General features: G+C 47.8%; 1 protein-coding gene across 3 annotated transcripts in view; it reads left to right on the forward strand.

Annotated features, from left to right (window-relative positions):
- The window catches only part of SF3B1 (splicing factor 3b subunit 1), a 189707-nt gene that overhangs the window by 95685 nt on the left and 70597 nt on the right, over positions 1-23425 (forward strand). For all 3 annotated transcript variants that reach the window (XM_030209807.1, XM_030209806.1, XM_030209808.1), the window contains 4 exons: positions 15679-15824; positions 15914-16060; positions 16231-16356; positions 16596-16817. In XM_030209807.1, coding sequence (XP_030065667.1) covers positions 15679-15824; positions 15914-16060; positions 16231-16356; positions 16596-16817 — 641 coding nt within the window. The remainder of the gene's footprint in view (positions 1-15678; positions 15825-15913; positions 16061-16230; positions 16357-16595; positions 16818-23425) is intronic.

Consider the following 23425-nt stretch of genomic DNA (forward strand, 5'->3'; position numbering starts at 1 on the left):
GGGATCCTGGAAGGGCTGATGCGCCAGGCTGTGCCGGCACCGGGGGTGCTTGCGCCCTCGGCGCCGATGACTGTGGCGCCGACGAGCTCTAGCCCGGTGCCGAGGCCGTCGACGCCGCCGCCGCTTGCGGTGCCGGTCTCGACCGCCACGCAGGTGGAGTCGACGTCGATGGAGGGAGCTTCGTCCCCGCCGGCGCGGGAGTCCACCGCTCGACCGGGCCCCGTTCAGGACTCAGCTACATGAGCTTATGTCCGATACCGAGGAAGAGGCCTCGTGGGGGGAAGAGGAGGACCCCAGATATTTCTCCTCAGAGGAGTCTGCGGGTCTTCCCTCGGACCCCACGCCTTCCTCTGAGAGGAAGCTCTCACCTCCTGAGAATCTCTCTTTTGCCTCCTTTGTGCGGGATATGTCTATTTGCATTCCCTTTCCCGTGGTCTCTGTGGATGAGCCGAGGGCTGAGATGCTCGAGGTCCTCGACTATCCATCACCACCTAGAGAGTCCACCACGGTACCGCTGCACAATGTCCTCAAGGAAACACTGCTTCGGAACCGGATGCGACCATTATCTAATCCCACCATCCCCAAGAAAGCAGAGTCCCAGTACAGGATCCACTCGGACCCAGAGTTAATGCGGCCACAATTGCCCCATGACTCGGCGGTCGTGGATTCTGCTCTCAAGAGGGCATGGAGTTCGAGGGATACCGCCTCGGCGCCCCCGGGGCGGGAGTCTCGCACTCTGGACTCGTTTGGGAGGAAGGCCTACCAATCCTCCATGCTCGTGACCCGCATCCAGTCATACCAGCTCTATACGAGCATCCACATGCGGAACAATGTGAAGCAACTGGCGGACCTGGTCGACAAGCTCCCGCCGGAGCAGTCCAGGCCTTATCAGGAGGTGGTCAGGCAGCTGAAGGCGTGCAGAAAGTTCCTGTCCAGGGGTATCTATGGCATCTCGTGCTGCGGCTCAAGGTATAGTGATGCGCAGGCTCTCATGGCTACGTGCCTCTGACCTGGACAACCGCACCCAGCAGAGACTGGCCGACGTCCCTTGCCGGGGGGATAACATTTTTGGTGAGAAGGTCGAGCAGCTGGTGGACCAACTGCATCAGCGGGAAACCGTCCTCGACAAGCTCTCCCACCGGGCGCCTTCAGCATCCACCTCAGCAGGTGGACGTTTTTCCCGGGCTCGGCAGGCTGCGCCTTATTCCTTTGCAAGGCGTAGGTACACCCAGCCGGCCCGAAGGCCTTGCCAGGCACAGGGACAGCCCCAGCGCGCTCGTTCTCGTCAACAGCGTGCGCCTAAGCAGCCCCCTGCGCCTCCACAGCAAAAGCCGGGGACGGGCTTTTGACTGGATCCACGGACGATCTGCCGGTCGGAGGGAGGTTAAAATTTTTTCACCAAAGGTGGCCTCTCATAACCTCCGACCAGTGGGTTCTCCAAATAGTGCGGTGCGGATACGCCCTGAATTTGGCCTCCCTGCCACCAAATTGTCCTCCGGGAGCTCAATCCTTCAGCTCCCATCACAAGCAGGTACTTGCAGAGGAACTCTCCGCCCTTCTCAGCGCCAATGCGGTCGAGCCCGTACCACCCGGGCAGGAAGGGCAGGGATTCTATTCCAGGTACTTCCTTGTGGAAAAGAAAACAGGGGGGATGCGCCCCATCCTAGACCTGAGAGGCCTGAACAAATTCCTGGTCAAAGAAAAGTTCAGGATGCTTTCCTTTGGCACCCTTCTGCCAATGATTCAGAAAAACGATTGGCTATGTTCCCTGGATTTAAAGGATGCATACACTCGCATCCCGATACTGCCAGCTCACAGACAGTATCTCAGATTCCGCCTGGGCGCACGGCACTTTCAGTATTGTGTGCTGCCCTTTGGGCTCGCCTCTGCACCACGAGTGTTTACAAAGTGCCTCGTGGTGGTGGCGGCGTATCTATGCAAGCTGGGAGTGCACGTGTTCCCATATCTCGAGGATTGGCTGGTCAAGAACACCTCGGAGGCAGGAGCCCTCCGGTCCATGCAGTGCACTACTCAACTCCTGGAGCTGCTGGGGTTTGTGATAAATTACCCAAAGTCCCATCTCCAGCCAACCCAGTCTCTGGAATTCATAGGAGCTCTGCTGAATACCCAGACGGCTCAGGCCTTCCTTCCCGAACCGAGGGCCAACAACCTCTTGTCCCTGGCTTCCCAGACCAGAGCGTCTCAGCAGGTCACAGCTCGGCAGATGTTGAGACTTCTGGGTCATATGGCCTCCACAGTCCATGTGACTCCCATGGCTCGTCTTCACATGAGATCTGCTCAATGGACCCTAGCTTCCCAGTGGGTTCAAGCCACCGGGAATCTAGAGGATGTCATCCGCCTCTCCACCAGTTGCCGCACTTCACTGCTCTGGTGGACCATCCGGTCCAATTTGACCCTGGGACGTCCATTCCAAATTCCGCAGCCCACGAAAGTGCTGACGATGGATGCATCTCGCCTGGGGTGGGGGGCTCATGTCGATGGGCTTCACACCCAGGGTCTGTGGTCCCTCCAGGAAAAGGATCTGCAGATCAACCTCCTGGAGCTCCGAGCGATCTGGAACGCACTGAAGGCTTTCAGAGACCGGCTGTCCTACCAAATTATTCAAATTCGGACAGACAATCAGGTTGCAATGTATTACACCAACAAGCAGGGGGGCACCGGATCTCGCCCCTTGTGTCAGGAAGCCGTCGGCATGTGGCGGTGGGCTTGCCAGTCCGGCATGCTCCTCCAAGCCACATACCTGGCAGGTGTAAACAACAGTCTGGCCGACAGACTGAGCAGAGTCATGCAACCGCACGAGTGGTCGCTTCATTCCAGAGTGGTACGCAAGATCTTCCGAGAGTGGGGCACCCCCTCGGTGGACCTTTTCGCCTCTCAGACGAACCACAAGCTGCCTCTGTTCTGTTCCAGACTACAGGCCCACGGCAGACTGGCGTCGGATGCCTTTCTCCTCCATTGGGGGACCGGCCTCCTGTATGCTTATCCTCCCATACCTTTGGTGGGGAAGACCTTACTGAAGCTCAAGCAAGACTACGGCACCATGATTCTGATAGCGCCCTTTTGGCCCCGTCAGATCTGGTTCCCTCTTCTTCTGGAGTTGTCCTCAGAAGAACCGTGGAGATTGGAGTGTTTTCCGACTCTCATCTCGCAGAACGACGGAGCGTTGCTGCACCCCAACCTTCAGTCCCTGGCTCTCACGGCCTGGATGTTGAGGGCGTAGACTTCACTGCATTGGGTCTGTCTGAGGGTGTCTCCCGTGTCTAAAAAGAGTTACTTTTTCAAGTGGAGGAGGTTTGTCGTTTGGTGTGAGAGCAAGGCCCTAGAACCTCGTTCTTGCCCTGCACAGAACCTGCTTGAATACCTTCTGCACTTATCGGAGTCTGGCCTCAAGACCAACTCAGTAAGGAATCACCTTAGTGCGATTAGTGCTTACCATTACCGTGTGGAAGGTAAAGCCATCTCTGGAGAGCCTTTAGTCGTTCGATTCATGAGAGGCTTGCTTTTGTCAAAGCCCCCTATCAAGCCTCCTGCAGTGTCATGGGATCTCATCGTCGTCCTCACCCAGCTGATGAGACCTCCTTTTGAGCCACTGAATACCTGCCATCTGAAGTACTTGACCTGGAAGGTCATTTTCTTGGTGGCAGTTACTTCAGCTCGTAGGGTCAGTGAGCTTCAAGCCCTAGTAGCTCATGCTCCATATACCAAATTTCATCACAACAGAGTAGTGCTCCGCACCCACCCAAAGTTCCTGCCGAAGGTGGTGTCGGAGTTCCATCTTAACCAGTCAATTGTCTTGCCAACATTCTTTCCCAGGCCGCATACCCGCCCTGCTGAACGTCAGTTGCACACATTGGACTGCAAGAGAGCATTGGCCTTCTACTTGGAGCGGACACAGCCCCACAGACAGTCCGCCCAATTGTTTGTTTCTTTCGACCCTAACAGGCTAGGGGTCGCTGTCGGGAAACGCACCATCTCCAATTGGCTAGCAGATTGCATTTCCTTCACTTACGCCCAGGCTGGGCTGGCTCTTGAGGGTCATGTCACGGCTCATAGTGTTAGAGCCATGGCAGCGTCAGTGGCCCACTTGAAGTCAGCCACTATTGAAGAGATTTGCAAAGCTGCGACGTGGTCATCTGTCCACACATTCACATCACATTACTGCCTCCAGCAGGATACCCGACGCGACAGTCGGTTCGGGCAGTCGGTGCTGCAGAATCTGTTTGGGGTGTAAATCCAACTCCACCCTCCAGGACCCGAATTTATTCTGGTCAGGCTGCACTCTCAGTTAGTTGTTCTTCGTAGGTGAATTTCTGTTATACACTCGCCGTTGCGAGGTTCAATTGACCTGGGTTCTTGTTTTGAGTGAGCCTGAGAGCTAGGGATACCCCAGTCGTGAGAACAAGCAGCCTGCTTGTCCTCGGAGAAAGTGAATGATACATACCTGTAGCAGGTGTTCTCCGAGGACAGCAGGGATTGTTCTCACCTACCCTCCCTCCTCCCCTTTGGAGTTGCGTTTTCATGTTGTTTCTTGCTTGTCATTCAACTGGCGGGAACGGTCACGCACGAGCGGGAAGACGGCCGCGCATGCGCGGTGGGCGTGCCCCGCGTGCAGACCGCCCGCAAAGCTTCTTCCGGTTGGTGGGGGCTGCCGCGGACGTCACCCAGTCGTGAGAACAATCAGCCTGCTGTCCTCGGAGAACACCTGCTACAGGTATGTATCATTCACTTTCTCCACAAAGGAGGGGAAGGTTTTCCTTCTGCTTCAGAGGGTGTAAATCTCCAATCCCAGGTTCTTTGTCTTATAGATAAGTTGGCCCCTCCGGCTTGGGACCATATGCAAGTTCTGTAGTCAATTAGAGGTGGCTCCATAGACCTGAGCTCACATTTGCCATAAGCAGGTGGTCTGCTTGCCTGCAGAGCTATGAAGTTTGTCTTCTGTGAACCTGGCAGGCAAAGGTCAGCATGAAGGAGTGGCTGCATTCCCCCAGCTTGTTCAGAGGGATGCAATTCGAGTCATCCAATTAGTTGATTGTGACAACGGATGCTTATTTCTACAGCAGAGGAGCTCATTCTCAAAGCTAGCTAGTTTTTCTCCATATGGTATCAACCTTTCTTTCCAAAATAGTTTCTCGCTTTCATCTCAATCACTCCCTCTTTCTTCCTTCCTTTAGAAACGAGGATTGTGGACAAGAGTTTAAAGTTTTGCACTTGCTGGATGTTCGCAAAGTTCGCATCCAATAATTGGAAGTCATTAGTGATTTTAGGAAGTCAGACAGGTTGTTTGTCCTATTTGAGGGTGTTCGTAGCTTTAGAAGCTAATTCTTCTTTCTCTATCGCTCACTAGCCAAAAGAAATGATTTCTTCGGCATGTAATGTCGAGGGTAAGCAGCCTTCTCAAGGATTTAGAACTCACTCAACCAGAAGTATAGCAATCTCTTGGGCAGAACTTCAATCTTTTTTGCCAGAAGATATCTGCAAGGTGGCAGTGTGGTCCTCACTACACATCTTTGCAAAGCACTACAAGTTAGGTGAGGCACAAGAGCAGATCCTGCTTTTGGCGTTGCAGTAGTAAGGGTGGGGTTTTGAAATCCCTCCCATCTTGACTTCTTTGCTATATCCCTCAAGTTGTGGACTGATCTGATGAGAAAAGTAAGGAAGAAAAAATTATGGCTTCTATACTAATTTTCTTTTCTTTTGTTCGACCAGACTAGTCCACTTGTGCCCGCCCTGCTCTGTTCTGTGTTTTTTTGTTCTTTCATGTTACCTCTTGAAGAGCTAAAAATGTACCCTTTTCTGCATGGGTTTAATATTTTTTCATGTTACCTCTTGAAGAGCTAAAAATGTACCCTTTTCTGCATGGGTTTAATATTTTTTCATGTTACCTCTTGAAGAGCTAAAAATGTACCCTTTTCTGCATGGGTTTAATATTTTTTCATGTTACCTCTTGAAGAGCTAAAAATGTACCCTTTTCTGCATGGGTTTAATATTTTTATGATGTTTAATGAAATCCTGTTTTCCTGGGGGATTGGATTATTGGCACTGTTGTTTGCCGCTCGAATCACTGAAAAGCCCAGTCTGCATGGTACCCTTGAAGGGTTGAGCTCAAACAGTTTTCTCTGTCTTCATCTGGTTCACAAGCATATCCTACATGCTTTGGACTGATCTGGTGGGACTAAAAGAAAATTAGCAGGTAAGCCATAATCTTTCCATATTTAACCGGAGCAGACTAGGCTTATGTGGTTTTTATCTGCTGTCAATTTTCTCTTTTCTCTGTAAGGATTTGGAAATGTGGGATTCAGTATTTTTGTTTATAAAGATTTTTTTTTTATGTACGTCTTCATAGTGTTATGTTGTATATTTATCTTGATCTGGTTTTGTTTTTGTTTTTTTTCGCATTATTAGCTGTATCCTGTTATGTTGTATAATTGTTCTTGATTTTTATTTGATTGCCACCTTAAATGAAGGGTGTTAGGTTATAAATGACAAATTCAGTTTAACAGCTAAAATCATAGTGTTTTTACAGTTCTCTAAATAAAAGAATTCAGTTGGAGAGTTTCTTATTCAAACCCTGATATGAAAATGGCTTTTAAATAAAACACTACTAAGTATATACATTTCTTGGAGGACAAGCAGGCCCAGTTGTACTCTCACATGTGGGTGACATCAACCGACGGAGACCAATGTGGATACTGGCTAGCGTATAAATGTTGCAAGAAAGTTCTAGCCGCGTCCCACCATGCATGTGTGGATACCTTCCCGCCCGATGCACAAGTGTGCGTCCCTCAGTCTTTGTTTTTCCGCTGAGCAGGGAGGATGTGTCTTTGCAGTCTGCCCTCTGCACTTTTTTCTCTGCCTTTGCAGTGCCTTCCCATGCAAGTTTGTTTCCCTCCTTTTAGTTCTTAGTGTTTTCAGCCCCTCAAGTTTTCTTGCTTTTTCTCAGCTCGATAGGCCTGCTTAGGCCTGAGCACCGACCTCAATTTGGCCTCTGCCCCTTTTTTAGTTCAAAATTGAGTTTAATTTAGCTGCAATAGTTTTTTCAATGTTCAAGAAAATCTCTAGTGGCTTCAAGAGGTATAGTCTACTACTACTACTTAACATTTCTAAAGCGCTACCAGGGTTACGCAGCGCTGTACAGTTTAACAAAGAAGGACAGTCCCTGCTCAAAGGAGCTTACAATCTAAAGGACGAAATGTCAAGTTGGGGCAGTCTAGATTTCCTGAATAGAGGTATAATGGTTAGGTGCCAAATGCGACATTGAAGAGGTGTGCTTTGAGCAAGGATTTGAAGATGGGCAAGGAGGGGGCTTGACGTATGGACTCGGGGAGTTTATTCCAAGCGTAGGGTGAGGCGAGGCAGAAAGGGCGGAGCCTGTATTTGGTGGTGGAGGAGAAGGGTACTGAGAGGAGGGATTTGTCCTGTGAGTGGAGGTTTCGGGTAGGAACGTAAGGGGAGATGAGGGTAGAGAGGTAACGAGAAGCTGCAGATCGAGTGCATTTGTAGGTTAGTAGGAGAAGCTTGAACTGTATGCGGTACCTGATCGGGAGCCAGTGAAGTGACTTAAGGAGAGGGGTGATATGAGCATATCGGTCCATACGGAAGATAAGATGTGCAGCAGAGTTCTGAACAGATTGAAGGGGGGGATAGATGGCTAAGTGGGAGGTCGGTGAGGAGTAGGTTGCAGTTGTCAAGGCGAGAGGTAATGAGAGAGTGGATGAGTTCGGGTGGTGTGTTCAGATAGGAAAGGGCGAATTTTGCTGCTGATATAGAGAAAGAAGCGACAGGTCTTGGCTATCTGCTGGATATGCGCAGAGAAGGAGAGGGAGGAGTCGAAGACGATTCCGAGGTTACGGGCAGATGAGATGGGGAGGATGAGGGTGTTATCAACTGAGATAGAGAGTGGAGGGAGAGGAGAAGTGGGTTTGGGTGGAAAGACAACAAGCTCGGTCTGGTGATTTTGGCGATTAACCCGCACACTTTGTGTATCAGGTGGCCTAACTCTTGTTTTCTCTGTTTAAAAATGCAGTTGAGGACACACAGGGTGCATCATGTCCAGCAGGAGAGACTTTCTGGCTCCTAGAAGGTCTATCCATCAGCACCGGAAGCATCAATCTTGATGGCTGCCCAGAACATCAGCTACCACTGGGAGTACATCAGCATGGAGGAGGTCTCCACCTCCCTCAACATTGGGCACTGATGGTCAGCATTGGACCTGACACCAAGGACATGTATGGGTTTGACGGTATCCTCACTGGCACCAAAGGACCACTATGCTCAGTGTGGAGGGAACCCAAAAAGCACAAGCATTGGTCCTCTTCAACACAAGGTGCCAGGAGCGCCAGTACATCGGAATCACCAGTACCTGAAAAGCACTGGCACAGAGAGGAGGACTCCCCCTTTTTGGTGGAAGTGCCAGTGCGCCAGTCTCTGGGCAGCTAGGTTCTGGTTTCCGATTTGGTACTGGCTCCTTGGCAGGCTCTCTGTCCTGGCTCCTCAGCCTTTGCTGATACTTACCTTCAATGAGTGGTTCCGACTACTTTCAATGAGCGGTACCGAGGCATGCTTAGAGAGGAGCTGTCGCAGATGATACAACTGCACACTGCTCAGGCATCGAGGGCGTATACACTGACTGCAGCTCAGAACCTGCTTCTTCCTAAGGCTCCTTCCTTATGTGTGGCGTGGTCTTCACTGGTGCCGCAATGGGTGTCGACATCAACCCATGCAATACTGCTCTCAACATCAGGAGAGGGAGCTTCCCTAGAGCATGAGGGTAGTGCTGTATCCCGGTGCCCTTTGGGGCATGAGCGTGCTCCCACTAAGCTGAAGTAGGCACAGACTCAGTCTGAGTACTGTGAGGAATCTAATTGGCACTGCTCATGGGACTCTGAAGAGGCCCCTTATTACTTCTTGTTGGAGGAGTCTTATGGGGTCCCTTCTGATCCCTCCCTACCCCAAGAGAGGTGTAAACTTTCACCTGAGGGTCTGTCTTTCACAGGTTTTGTGAAGGAGATGGCTTTAGTCGTCCCATTTAAGTTGGAGATGGAGGAATTCGGGGTAGAGATTTTGTCTGTCTTGGATTATGAGTCGCCTCCTAAGGAATGGGCCTTGGTTCCGTTACACCCTATCCTTAAAGATGTATTGACGAAGAGCTGGGAATCTCCCCTCGCAGTGCAGGTCACACCTAAGAAGTTATTTATTTATTTATTTATTGCATTTGTATCCCACATTTTCCCACCTTTTTGCGGGCTCAAAGTGGCTTACAATACATTATGAATGATGGAAATTACATTTTGTTACAATTCGGTTATGGATTACATTGTGAAGAGTTATACGAGACAAATCAAAGTATCGTTAAGGAATATATCAATGGAAAAGAACATTGAAACATTGGAAGGAAAACAACGAGAAACTAGATGGTCTGAGGACAATATATAGCATATAAAAACGAATAATCTATGGTATACATTTTCTGTGATTAAAGGTATGAGTGTGGTGCGATTTCAGGATTGAGAATTCATAAGTGAATGTGTTGATGTATAACGGAGCAGTGAGTGTGGATTTTATATGTTTTGGTTCTTTCCGTAGATTTTATCAAAAAGATGTGTTTTCAGTAATTTGCGGAAGTTGGTTTGTTCGTAAATCGTTTTCAGGTTGCGCGGAAGTGTGTTCCAGTACTGCGTGCTCATGTAGGAAAAGGTTGACGCGTGTAGCGCCTTGTATTTCAGGCCCTTGCAGTTAGGGAAGTGTAGGTTGAGGAAGGTTCGTGATGATCTTTTGGCGTTTCTGGGTGGTAAGTCAATTGGATATGCAGCACTGTATCCAGAAGGCTCCTGGATTCAAGAGGGTTCATATGCCTCACCACCCTCTGGTAGTCAAATCCACCTTCAAATGAGCCAGGAGTTCAAGTATTCATTCCTCAGCTCCCCCACGTAGAGAGTCTCTGACACTAGACTCGTTTTATCAGGCCTCGATGCTTATTGCCTGCATCCAGTCCTACCAGCTCTACATGAGCATCTACTTGAAGTCTGCTACGCGGTAGTCTCGTGGATTCGCTCCCTCAGGATCAGATTGCTGAGCTTTGGGCTAGGGGCATTTATGACACTTTTGATGTTCTGTCCAGATTCTCCACAATGAGTGTGAGGATGTGCAGACTGTCATGGTTGTGTGTTTCTGACCTAGATCCAGCAGTTCACGGTATATTAGCAGATGTGCCTTGCCAAGGAGATAATATTTTGGGGGACAAAGTGAAGGAGGTTGCTGACCTCATCAAGGAGCACAGTGACACCATCCAGTCCCTCTCTCAGCAGCCTCTAGCTGGATTCTCCTCTACTAGGAGGTTTTCAAGTGGGCCTAGGCATCGGACCTACTACTCTCAAAGGCGTATGTTTCCATCACTGCCTTGCTCTGCCGAGCAGTCCCAGTATTGATGCTCTCGTCAGTCCCACCCCCTGAAGCCTCAACCAGCTCCCCAGTAAAGCAAGGGACGAGCTTTTGACTGGTTCTTGAAGAGCATAGCTGTAGTCAAAGTAACCATCCCAGATGGCCTTATGGTAGGAGGGAGACTTAGTTTCTTCCATCAGATGTTGCCCCTTGTAACCTCCGATCTGTGGGTTCTTCAAATAATCCATCTTGGTTATGCACTTCATTGGCGTCAACATCCACTAAATTGCCCACTGAGAGCATCTTACCTTGGCTCTCCACACATACAGGTACTTGTAGAGGAATCTCCGCCCCTCTACAGGCCAATGCGATCAAACCCGTGCCACCAGGGGAAGATGGGAAGGGATTCTATTCCAGGTACATCGTCCCCAAGAAAACGGGGGAATTCTGTCCCAACCTAGATCTAAGGCCCCTGAACAAATTCCTGGTCAAAGAAGAGTTCAGGATGATTTCCCTGGGCACCCTCTTTTCCATAATTCAGGAAAAAGATTGGCTATGCTTTCTGGACTTGAAAGATGCCTATACCGATGTATCGTGTTCTGCCTTTTGTCCTCGTGTCAGCTCCCAGGGTATTCACCAGATGTCTAGCAGTAGTTGCATTGTTCCTATGCAGACTAGAGTTTGTGTTTCCTTACTTGGACGATTGGCTGGTCAAGAGCACATCGCAGGAGGGGGGTAAAGAGTCAATGCAGAGGACTATTTGGGTGCTGGAGCTACTAGGGTTTGTCATAAACTACCCCAAGTTCCACCTTCTCCCAGTAAAGCAATTAGAGTATATAGGAACTCTGCTTGATATGGTGCACACTCAGGCTTTTCTGCACCAAGTGAGAGCAGATACCTTGGTAGCAAATGCCTCACAAGTCCAAAGCAGCGAGCAGATCACAGCTCGGTAGATGTTGAGATTGTTAGACCACATGGCCTTCACAGTGCATGTCACTCCCGTCGCTTATCTTAGTTTGAGAGGCCTAGTGGATCCTAGCTTTCCAGTGGTCTCAAGCAGCTGGGAATCTAGCGGATGTCATTCAGGTCCCTCCAGAGTTGGGTCCCTCCCTTCTCTGGTGGACAGTTCAGTCGAATTTGACTGTGGGACTACCATTGCAAATTCCTCTTCCTCATGTCGATGAGCTTCACCCATAAGGGACATGGTCTGCTCAGGGAACAGATCTCCATATCAACCTCTGAGCAGATGGCAATTTGGAACTCTAAAGCTTTCAGAAATCGGTTATAGAACCAAATTATTGTTATCCAAATGGACAAGCAGGTTGCAATGTACTATGTGAACATGCAGGGGGGGGGGGGGTATGGGCTCTTATCCCTTTTGTCAGGAAATGATAGGGATTTGGCAGTGGCCCCTCTTTCACGGGTTGGTCCTGTGAGCCACGTACCTAGTGGAAAAGAACAGCCTGTCAGACAGACTGAGCAGGGTAATGCAACCTCACAAGTGGTCTCTCAATATGGGTGTATCTTACAAGATCTTCTGAGAGTGGGGCACTCCCTCAGTGTATCTTTTTGCCACTCATCTCAAAAGTCCCTGAGTTCTGTTCCAGGGTGTCTCCAGAATCTATCTTCTAGGAAAGACGCCACTAAGAGGTGTTAGTCAAGTGGAAGAGGTTTGCTGTCTGGTGTGAAGGCAAGGCCCTAGATCATCTTACTTGTGCTACACAAAAACTGCTTGAATACCTCTTGCACGTCTTGAGTCTGGTTTGAAAACTAACTGTATAAAGGTTCATCTCAGTGCAATTAGTGCTTACCATCTCCATATAGGAGGTAAGCCTATCTCTGTACAGCCTCTAGTTTGCTTCAGTTATGAGAGTTTGCTGTTTGCAGAGCGCTTCACGCCCCCCCCCCCCCCCCCCCCAGACCTCCCACTGTGTCATGGTATCTTATTGTTCTCACCCAGCTAATGAAAGCTTTTGAGTCGCTTGCCTTTATCTGACCTGGAAAATTGTGTGTTTGCTGGCAGTCACTTCAGCTCGCAGAGTCAGTGAGCTTCAGGCCCTAGTAGCCTATCCACCTTACACTAGTTTCATCATAATAGAGTAGTTCTTCGCATGGACCCTCGGTTCCTTCCTAAGGTGGTGTCTGAGTTCTGTCTTAACTAGTCAGTTGTTCTGACAGTATTTTTCCCAAAACCACATTCCCATCCTGGCAAGAGTGTACTGCATGTGTTAGACTGCAAGTGAACCTTAGCCTTCTATATGAAGTGGACTAAAGCCCATAGTTCACCCGGCTTTTTGTTTCTGTTGACCCAAACAGGATTGAGATAGCCATTGGCAATTGCACAACTTCACTTAGTACATGTGAGATTGGAGTGGATAGTAGTAGGATATAGCACCGTTCACGGAAGAGAGTGTGTATGAACAACTTACAAATCTAAAGTTGGACAAAGCAGTGGGACCGGACGGGATCCACCCCAGGATATTGAGGGAGCTCAGAGAGGTTCTGGCGGGTCCTCTTAAAGATTTGCTTAATAAATCCTTGGAGACGGGAGAGGTTCCGTGGGATTGGAGAACGGCGGAGGTGGTCCCTCTTCACAAAAGTGGTGATAGGGAAGAAGCCGGAAACTACAGGCCAGTAAGCCTCACTTCGATTATTGGAAAAATAATGGAAGCGATGCTGAAGGAAAGGATAGTGAATTTCCTAGAAGCAAATAAGTTGCAAGATCCGAGACAACATGGTTTCACCAAAGGGAAATCGTGCCAAACGAATCTCATTGAATTCTTTGACTGGGTGACCGGAGAATTAAATCAAGGACGTGCTATGGACGTAATCTACTTAGATTTCAGCAAAGCTTTTGACACGGTTTCCCACAGGAGGCTCTTGAATAAACTAGACAGGCTAAAGATAGGACCTGAAGTGGTGAACTGGTTAATAGGCAGACGCCAGAGGGTGGTGGCAAATGGAGTTCGCTCAGAGGAGGGAAAGGTGAGAAGTGGAGTGCATCAGGGATCGGTGCTGGGGCCGATTCTATTCAATATATTTGTGAGTGACATTGCCGAAGGGTTACAAGGTAAAGTTTGCCTTTTTGAAGATGACACCAAGATTTGCAACAGAGTGGACACCCCGGAGGGAGTGGAAAACATGAAAAAAGATCTGCGGAAGCTAGAAGAATGGTCTAACGTTTGGCAATTAAAATTCAATGCGAAGAAATGCAAAGTGATGCACTTAGGGAGTAGGACTCCAAGGGAGACGTATGTGTTATGAGGGAAGAGTCTGATAGGTACGGACGGGGAGAGGGATCTTGGGGTGATAGTATCTGAAGACCTAAAAGTGACGAAACAGTGTGACAAGGCGGTGACCGTAGCTAGAAGGTTGCTAGGCTGTATAGAGAGAGGCGTGACCAGCAGAAGAAAAGAGGTTTTAATACCCCTGTCTAAGACGGTGAGGCCCTACCTGGAGTATTGTGTTCAGTTTTGGAGGCCGTATCTTGCGAAGGATGTTAAAAAAAAAAATGGAAGCGGTGCAAAGAAAAGCTACGAAAATGGTATGGAATTTACGTTACAAAACGTATGAGGAGAGACTTGTTGACCTGAACATGTATACCCTGGAGGAAAGGAGAAACAGGGGTGATATGATACAGATGTTCAAATATTTGAAAGGTATTAATCCGCAAACGAATCTTTTCCGGAGATGGGAAGGCGGTAGAACTAGAGGACATGAGATGAGATTGAAGGGGGGGCGGCCTCAAGAAAAATGTCAGGAAGTATTTTTTCACGGAGAGAGTGGTGGATGCTTGGAATGCCCTCCCGCGGGAAGTGGTGGAGATGAAAACGGTAACGGAATTCAAACATGCGTGGGATAAACATAAAGGAATCCCCCTTGGAAGAAAGGGATCCCCAGAAGCTTAGCCAAGATTGTCAGGCAGAGCCGGTGGTGGGAGCGGGGCTGGTGGTTGGGAGGCAGGGCTAGTGCTGGGCAGACTTATACGGTCTGTGCCCTGACAATGGCAGATACAAATCAAGGTAAGGTATACACAAAAAGTAGCACACGTGAAATTATCTTGTCGGGCAGACTGGATAGACTGTGCAGGTCTTTTTCTGCCATCATCTATTATGTTACTATGTTACTTATGCCCAGGTTTGGCTGACACTAGAGGGTCATTGCAAGGCTCACAATGTCAGAGCCATAACTATATAAGTATACTATTTATTTGTTGCATTTGTATCCTACATTTTCCCACCTATTTGCAGACGCCAATGTGGCTTACAATAATACATCCTGACAATCGCCAATCAAGAGTAGATAAAACAGTTGGTTACATAAAGAACAAGTGTAACATAATGGATATAATTCTATAAATCAGAAAACAGACAGATTATTTAGTAAGTAAGTAGTGATGTGTTGAGGTCAGCTTCCAAAGAGGAGATTTTGTGAGGCTGTGACGTGGTCTTTACATCTCACTACTGCCTTGAGCAGGATACCCGATATGACAGCCAGTTCAATCAGACAGTCCTGCTGAAATTGTTTGGTGTCTACAATCCAGCTCCACCCTCCCGGGCTCAATTTTGTTATGTTCCAGGCTATAAGTATATAGTTTCAGGTTAATTGACTTTGAGGCCTCAATGTTTCAAGGCCCTATTGTCCTAGCGTTATTTTTCATGAGCTTGGTAGCTAGGGATTCCCACTTGCGAGAATACAACTGGGCGTACTTGTCCTCAGAGAAAGCAAAATTACTCACCTGTAACAGGTGTTCTCCAAGGCAGCAGGCCAGGTATTCTCAGATACATTCCCACCTCCCCTAGGAGTTGTATTCCTTTAGCTGTATTACCTGACTGAGGGACCTACGTTCATGCGTTGGGCAGGAAGTTGCACATATACGGTTGGACGCTGCTAGAATTTTCTTGAAACATCTATATGCTAGCCAGCGTCTGCACCAAGCTCCGTTGGATGATGTCACGCACATGTGAGAATACCTGACCTGCTGTCCTTGGAGAACACCTGCTCTACATAACTTCGCTTTTCCTCACACCTACTGTTAACCAAAATGCCTGTTTAAACCTCAGATGTAGAGCTTTTCAAATCCTTCATTGTGGTGATAACTTTTCTGTCCAAATTATTGGATTTTACTAGTGATTATTACTTTATAAATGAATCTGAAAATATTGCTGTGTTGGTTTTATTCACTTCTGGGCCTCAGTAAATGTACTAGAAGTTCTGTGTACTCAAGATGATTAATTTTCAGCAAACTTTCATTATATCAGATTCTGTTAATGTTTGCAGGTCTGGTAGATGAACAGCAGAAAGTCCGCACTATCAGTGCTTTGGCTATTGCTGCGTTGGCTGAAGCAGCTACACCTTATGGAATTGAATCTTTTGATTCCGTTTTAAAGCCCCTTTGGAAGGGTATCCGTCAACACAGAGGCAAGGTATGTTTAAGAATTGTTTCTACTTGGTTTCATCTGTACCAGTGTATATTGTAAGTTTATTATAGATTAGAATTTATTTTTTGTAACAGGGTCTGGCTGCCTTTTTGAAAGCCATTGGCTATCTTATTCCACTTATGGATGCTGAATATGCTAACTACTATACTCGAGAAGTGATGTTGATTCTTATCAGAGAGTTCCAGTCTCCCGATGAAGAAATGAAAAAGATTGTGCTAAAGGCAAGTTTTTTTTTTTCTCTTTGTTTTCTATAGCTCTCAACTGTAGTACTAATCTCCATGCCTATCTTGTCTGGGTTTTATGTTTGATGTCTTGGGTTGGAGAAGAAGTGGACTATTATTAACTTGAGCATTATTGAAGCTAATTGTTGTTGTATGTTTGTGTCATCTAGGTGGTTAAGCAGTGTTGTGGCACAGATGGTGTGGAAGCAAACTACATTAAGACAGAAATTCTTCCACCTTTCTTCAAACACTTTTGGCAGCACAGGATGGCATTAGATAGAAGGAACTACAGACAGGTAGGTGCTGGTACAGTTGTGGTTTTCCCAGAGCTAATTCATTTTGCTGGCTATTTCACCTTAGCTGAGGATTGCAAGTTCTCTAATTTAGGCAGCAAAAATTCCCCAAGTGTGCTTTCAGACCATATCATTTGTTATAATCTGAAGGCTTCATTTATTTTTGTAATAAACTAATTATATTTTTTTATGTAACCCTATTAAATAGTTGTGTTCTGCTTTTTTTTTTTTTTTGTCTTCAGTTGGTTGATACCACTGTTGAACTTGCAAACAAAGTGGGTGCAGCAGAAATTATTTCCAGGATTGTGGATGATTTAAAAGATGAGGCCGAACAGTACAGGAAAATGGTGATGGAAACAATTGAGAAGATAATGGGCAACCTGGGAGCAGCTGACATAGACCACAAACTAGAAGAGCAGCTTATTGATGGTATTCTGTATGCTTTTCAGGAACAGACTACAGAGGTATGGACTGAATAGCCAAGTTCTTTGTGTTAAGGAAACAGGTTACTGCTTTACTTAAGGGCAAAGCCCCTAATTAGTAATGAAAATGTGAAGAACTGTGTCACATGTTGAAATAGTAAAGAATCATAACATACATAAGCTGTTGATAGCAATGGTATTGGAACTATATAATTATAATTTTAGCATATCCAACATTCTGTTAGGTTATGTTAATTTCTCCCCACCCATCAGGTAAAAGCTAAATCCCAGTGAGTGGAAGGCTGTCCTCATTCAGTTCTAAACAATCTGTTCTTATATTGTCTCTGCTTTTATTCTCTCTACTTTCCTCACTCATTTAAGCCCCTTAGCATATAGCATTTTCACAGAAGACAGATACTTCCATTTCATGTAGATTGTGATTAGGTTGCCGCCTTATTGTATTTTTCCTTAGCACCAGCCCAGAACCTGTGGGTTATGCCCGCCAACCAGCAGATAGAGACAGAGAGCTCTGCCCTTTGCAGCCACAGGTCTTCAGTATTTGTGTTGCCAGGAAATGAAGGCAGGCAGCAGTGCAGTTCCTGGATAAGGTGAAATTTAGCTTGTGAGCTGGTTGGAGGACCGAGTCTCAGTGGAGCTGGGGTGCTAATTTGGTTAAGCCTCACTTTAATTATGGGGATGGGAGGTGGAGAGAAGTAGTATTTGGACATTTTACCCTATTGAGCAAAGGGGACATCCCAGAGGAGTCGGAGATTCCCCATTCCCGAATACCTTTGTAGAGAAAATTCAGAATTTGAAGATAAATGTTTAACTTTCTCATGGCAAGATTATGTTGTGGGTCTTGTTTCATATGGTCTAACAGAAGCCTCCATTTAATGCTTGAGGGGGGAGTTGCTTGATGCTCAGCTGCTTCTAAGGGAGCTCAAGCAGCTAGCTCTTTATTTAACCCACGGGAGATATCCATCATGATTAGGCTACAGCACTGGGCTAGATTTCCCAGCTGGCCGTTATGTCTGAGGTAATGAATGGATAAACTAAGATCTTTCAGGCATTTCTTCTGTGGCTTCTGATGTGTGGGGCTTGGCAAGCTTCTAAGTGAACCTTTGCTCACTGCAGCTTTATCTTGCTGCAAGTTGAAGGGGACGCCATTCAAATGGGAAACAGTTTTTTCTGCTACTGTGATGTAGAATTCATCAATCTGCATTAAAGCGTTTTTACTGAACACACTGAGCAAGCTGCCATTTCCCACATGAGTCTTCTGAGGCTTCTACCAGCTCCAGAAATCAAGTGCTCATTCTTGGACTTGTTCCATCTTAGAACAACAGATATAGCTTTGGAATTCGTTGCCAAAGTATGTGGTTAGTGTATCTGATATTGGAATTCATTGCCAAAGTATGTGGTTAGTGTATCTGATACTAAAAAAAAAAAAGGTTTGGATAAGTTCCTGGAGGAAAAGTCCATAGTCTGCTATTGAGATAGACATGGGGAAAGCCACTGCTTGTCCCTGGGATCAGTAGCATGAATCTTGCTGCTATTTGGGATTCTGTCAAGTACATATTACCTGAATTGGCCACTGCTGGAAGCAGGGTACTGGCTAGATGAACCATTGGTCTGACCCAGTTTGACTGATCTTATGGTAAAAGCAGTTAGCAGGTTTTAAAAAAGGTTTGGGTAATTTCCTAAAAGAAAAGTTCATAAATCATATCATTCTTAAGAAGGACTTGGGAAAATCCACTGCTTATTTCTAGGATAAGCAGCCTAAAATCTGTTTTACTCTTTTGACATCTAGCCAGGTACTTGTGTTCTCCGAGGACAAGCAGGCTGCTTGTTCCCACATGTGGGTCGACATCCGTGTCTGCCCTGGAACCGGCATTTTCCAAGTAAAATACAAAAAAGTTTTACCAGAGTCTTCTGGCATGCATGCAGCGCACACGCGCAGACTGATTTCCTGCCCCTCGCGCGAGTGCATCTCAGTTTCTTTTTTTCCGCGGTGAGGTGCGACAGGTTCCTCCTGTGCTCCTTGTTTAGGCCCGGGAATCAAAGAGTCTTCGTTTTCACGACTTTTTGCATTTTTTATTCATTTTATTTAAAAAGGGAAAAAAGAGTTCCTTCCTTTATTTTTTGGTTTAGTTTCTTTTCTCCAAATTTTAAGTTTTATTTTTTTTTTCAACGCGGCCGGCCTTTAGGCCGCACGGTTGGGTTTCTCGACTTTTTGTGCCCTCTTCTTTTTGGCACAATCGCGTAGTTTGATTTTGCCAAAGCCGATTTTCCTTCCATATCATCGAAGACACCCAGCGGCTTCAAACGTTGTACTCGGCGCAACCAGACAACCTCAGGTACCGATACTCACTTGTGCTGTATCCAGTGCCTTGGGCCTGACCATAGCCCAGCCGCTTGTAGTCTGTGTCTTCGTATGAAGAAACAGACTCAAGTGTCTCGAAGCCCAGCGAGAAAAACTTTTTGGGGCTTGGTCTGGTCCTTCGACTTCGGTACCGAGGTTGGCGGCATTGAGGGAAGCATCAACGTTGGGCAGAGAGGAAATGGCTGCTGAGAGACCAACTCGTGCTGAGAGCAGTGAGATGTCGAGTGGATCCCCACCTGCCTCGAAGCCTCCTTTTATGCAGGCCCTCCGGGACCGACCTTCGTGAGACCCGGGCCTGAGGAGACGTGAGGATTCCACGTACTCATCGGTACCGAGGAGTCTCGATGATGGGTGTAGAGCGAAGGCAAAGAAGCACCATCATCGTTCTCCTTCGACACACGGTATCAGGAGCTCCAGGGCATCGAGGGACTCGACACCCGAGAAGCGTCGGCGCCAAGAGGACTGCTCCCCCTCTATACAGGAGGTGCCGATGTGTCGGTCTCCTAGCAGCCCAGAACCTGCTCCTGAACCTCGGCAGATTCTGCTACCAGCTGTTCCACCGACCCCGCAGCCTTCTCCGATGGCGGCTCTCAACGAGTGCATCCAGGCCCTGCTTCCAGAGCTTCTGCAGTGACGTCCCCGGCCTCGCTGCCGGCATCGGTGTCGGCTGCCACCCAGATTGACTCCCTTTCGACGTCGGTGGAGGAAGCTACACCGCAGACCAGGTGGGTGTTGGCCTCTCAACATCGCCATGAAGGACATCGTTCCTCGGCGTCAAGGCAGGCTCAGTCTCTGAGTGCCCTGAGAGAGGTCTTATCCAATACTGAAGAGGAGCGTTCGTGGGAGTCAGAGGAAGATCCCTGGTACTTTTCTTCTGATGAGTCCTATGGGATTCCCTCTGAACCTTCCCCTCCACCAGAAAGGAGACTATCTTCCCCAGAGAGTCTGTCCTTTACATCCTTCGTCCGGGAAATGTATACAGCTATTCCTTTTCCTATGGAGATTGAGGATGAGCCCAGGACTGAGATGCTCGAGGTCCTGGACTATCCTCCTCCACCTAGGGAGGCTGTGACGGCTCCTCTACATAAGGTACTGAAGGAGGTCCTTATGCGGAACTGGTCGTACCCTCTGTCTGGCCCTGTGATTCCCAAGAAAGCTGATTTCCAGTATCGGATCCACGGTGAACCTGGGTTGATGAGGTCCCAGTTACCTCACAATTCCATGGTTGTGGACTCTGCCCTCAAAAGAGCCAAGAGTACTTGGGACTATGCTTCGGCGCCTCCAGGCAGAGAAACTAGGACTTTGGACTCTTTTAGGAGAAAGACGTATCAGGCCGCTATGCTCGCCGCCCGAATTCAATCATACCAGCTCTTCACGAGTGTCCCCTTGTGGAACTCGGTGAGGCAACTGTCCAGCTTGGTTGTTGCCCTCCCTCCGTAGCAGGGGGGTTGGTTTGATTTCTTACTGAAATAATGAGATCTTGGTTTTGGTTTTTGTCAATTTATCCTCCAATTTTGGTTATGTACTATGTTTTCCCCAAGGACAAACTGGACAGTAGTATCCTTACATTTAGGGTGATTTTATCTCGACAGAGCCAGAGCCTGGTGCGGACCCTGCTGAACACACTGTATCTTTAAGAGGCTTTTGGCAGTGGCCCCACCACGTGTGAGTGCAGGACCCTCAGTCTCGTTTTTTCCATTGAGCATGGAGGTCGTGTCTGATCTCGGCATTATTTTTCTACTACTTTTGTGCCTTCCCATAGGGGTATCTTTTTTATTTTTTCTTCCATTTTCCGTTATAGTTTTGATTTTCCTATTCCTTATAGTCTTTTTAGGTCTTTATTTTGGCACTTTTAAGTTTTTTTTCACGGCTCTTAAAGCCCTCTTAGGCCAAAGCATTAGGCTCAGTTATAGGTAAGCCCCTTTTTGACTTCATCATTGAGCCTTTTGATTTGGCCGGTATTCTTTTTTTCAGTACAGTCAGGTGATTTCAAGTACTGACATACACAACTGGCGTGTAGGGTGCCTTGGGCTGGACCATGACTCAACTGTGGTCTTTGTTTAAAAATGCAGAAGGGAACACAGCACTTCAAGCCCACCAGAAGGAACTTTTTGGCTCCTCGAAGTTCAGTTTATCAGCTGCGTCTGACACTGGAAGTGCATCAGCATTGAGGAGGTCTCCACCTCCCTCGACATCGGGCACTGGTAGCAGGCCCTGGGACCAATCTGCATCAGACCCAACACAAAGGACATGTGGATTCAATGCTGTCCTCTTTGACACTGAGAGTCCCTGAAGTCTACATAGTAACATAGTAGATGACGGCAGATAAAGACCTGTATGGTCCATCCAATCTGCCCAACAAGATATACGTATAAAGTAGTACATATGAGTTTACCTGACCTTGATTTATCCTTGCCATTTTCGGGGCATAGACCGTTGAATTCTTCCCAGTATTTGCCCCGCCTCCCAACCACCGGTGCTGCCACCCAATCTCCGCTAAGCTTCTGAGGATCCATTCCTTCTGAACAAGATTCCTTTTTGTGTATACCTTACCTTGATTTGTATCTGCCATTTTCAGGGCACAAACTGTAGAAATCTGCCCTGCACTAGCCCCGCCTCCCAACCACCAGCCCTGCCTCCCCCCACTGGCTCTGCCACCCAATCTCGGTTAAGCTTCTGAGGATCCATTCCTTCTGAACAAGATTCCTTTTTGTGTATACCTTACCTTGATTTGTATCTGCCATTTTCAGGGCACAGACTGTAGAAGTCTGCCCAGCACTAGCCCCGCCTCCCAACCACCAGCCCTGCCTCTCTCCACTGGCTCTGCCACCCAATCTCGGTTAAGCTTCTGAGGATCCATTCCTTCTGAACAAGATTCCTTTATGTTTATCCCATGCATTTTTGAATTCCGTTACCGTTTATCTCCACCACCTCCCGCGGGAGGGCATTCCAAGTATCCACCACTCTCTCTGAATAAATACTTCCTGACATTTTTCTCGAGTCTGCTCCCCTTCAACCTCATTTTATGTCCTCTAGTTCTACCGCCTTCCCGTCTCTGGAAAAGGTTCATTTGCGGATTAACTTTCAAATATTTGAATGTCTCTATCATATCACCCTTGTTTCTCTTTTCCTCCAAGGTATACATGTTCAGGTCAGCAAGTCTCTCCTCGTACGGTTTGCAACGCAAACCTCATACCATTTTATAGCTTTTCTGTGCACTGCTTCCAGTCTTTTTACATCTTTAGCAAGATATGTCCTCCAAAGTTGAACACAATACTCCAAGTGGGGCCTCACCAACTACTTGTAGAGGGGCATCAACACCTCCTTTCTTCTGCTGGTTATGCTCTTCTCTACGCAGCCTAGCATTGGGTGAAGGCCAAGAAGCATTGACATTGGTTCCCTTTTATGCACGGTGATCGCCTTAGCCCCCACACAGTTAGGACCCTGCTTCCGACTCGACACCGGCAACGTAGCTGGCTGTCTCCACATGGACATCATCTCCAGCCTTACTGATATCTGTCCTGATGACCGGTTTTGGGCCATGCTGAGTGAGGAGCTGGTAGGTTTGCTTCAAACTTCAAAGTACTTTGGCATCAAGGGTGCTTGTGCCAGCCACAGCGCTCTGCCACTCTGACCTTGAGGGCCCACATTTCGCCTATGGAGCTGTCCCTGACTCCCTTGTGCTGCCCCATGCATTGCAGCAGTCAGCATTGGGGGAGGAAGCTCCCTAATGGTTGAGAAGTGAGCATGTACCTCGTCATCCGACCCCGAGGCCTGGGCATCATTCCTACCGACTGAGGCAAGCACAGACTTGGAAGTCGCATGAAGACTATTTTGCTGTGTCTGAAATGGACCAGTCATGGGAATCTGAGGAAGAGCTAGACTACCCTTCAGAGGAGAGGGGTCTTATGGCATATCCTCAGACCTCCCCCACTCTCCCCCTGAAGAGAGGAGGAATTCACCACCTGATCCTCTCTGCTTCACCTGTTTTGTCAAGGAAATGGCGGATGTCATTCCCTTTAAGTGGGAGTCAGAACATGACAATAGAGCTGAGTTATTCCAAGTATTAGAATTTAATTCTCCACCCAGAGATGCTGTGACTGTCCCTCTGCACAGAGTTCTCCAGGATGCACAGATGAAGAACTGGGAGATCTCTCTGTCCATACAAGTGGTACCCAAAAAGGATTCAAAAAGGCCCGGTTGCTTCACCACTTGCTGGTAGATGAATCCAATCTCAAGAGGGCCAGGATTTCCAGGTCTTTCAGCAAGT

Source organism: Microcaecilia unicolor, chromosome 7 (genome assembly GCF_901765095.1).
Source record: "Microcaecilia unicolor chromosome 7, aMicUni1.1, whole genome shotgun sequence".
Lineage (NCBI taxonomy): Eukaryota > Metazoa > Chordata > Amphibia > Gymnophiona > Siphonopidae > Microcaecilia > Microcaecilia unicolor.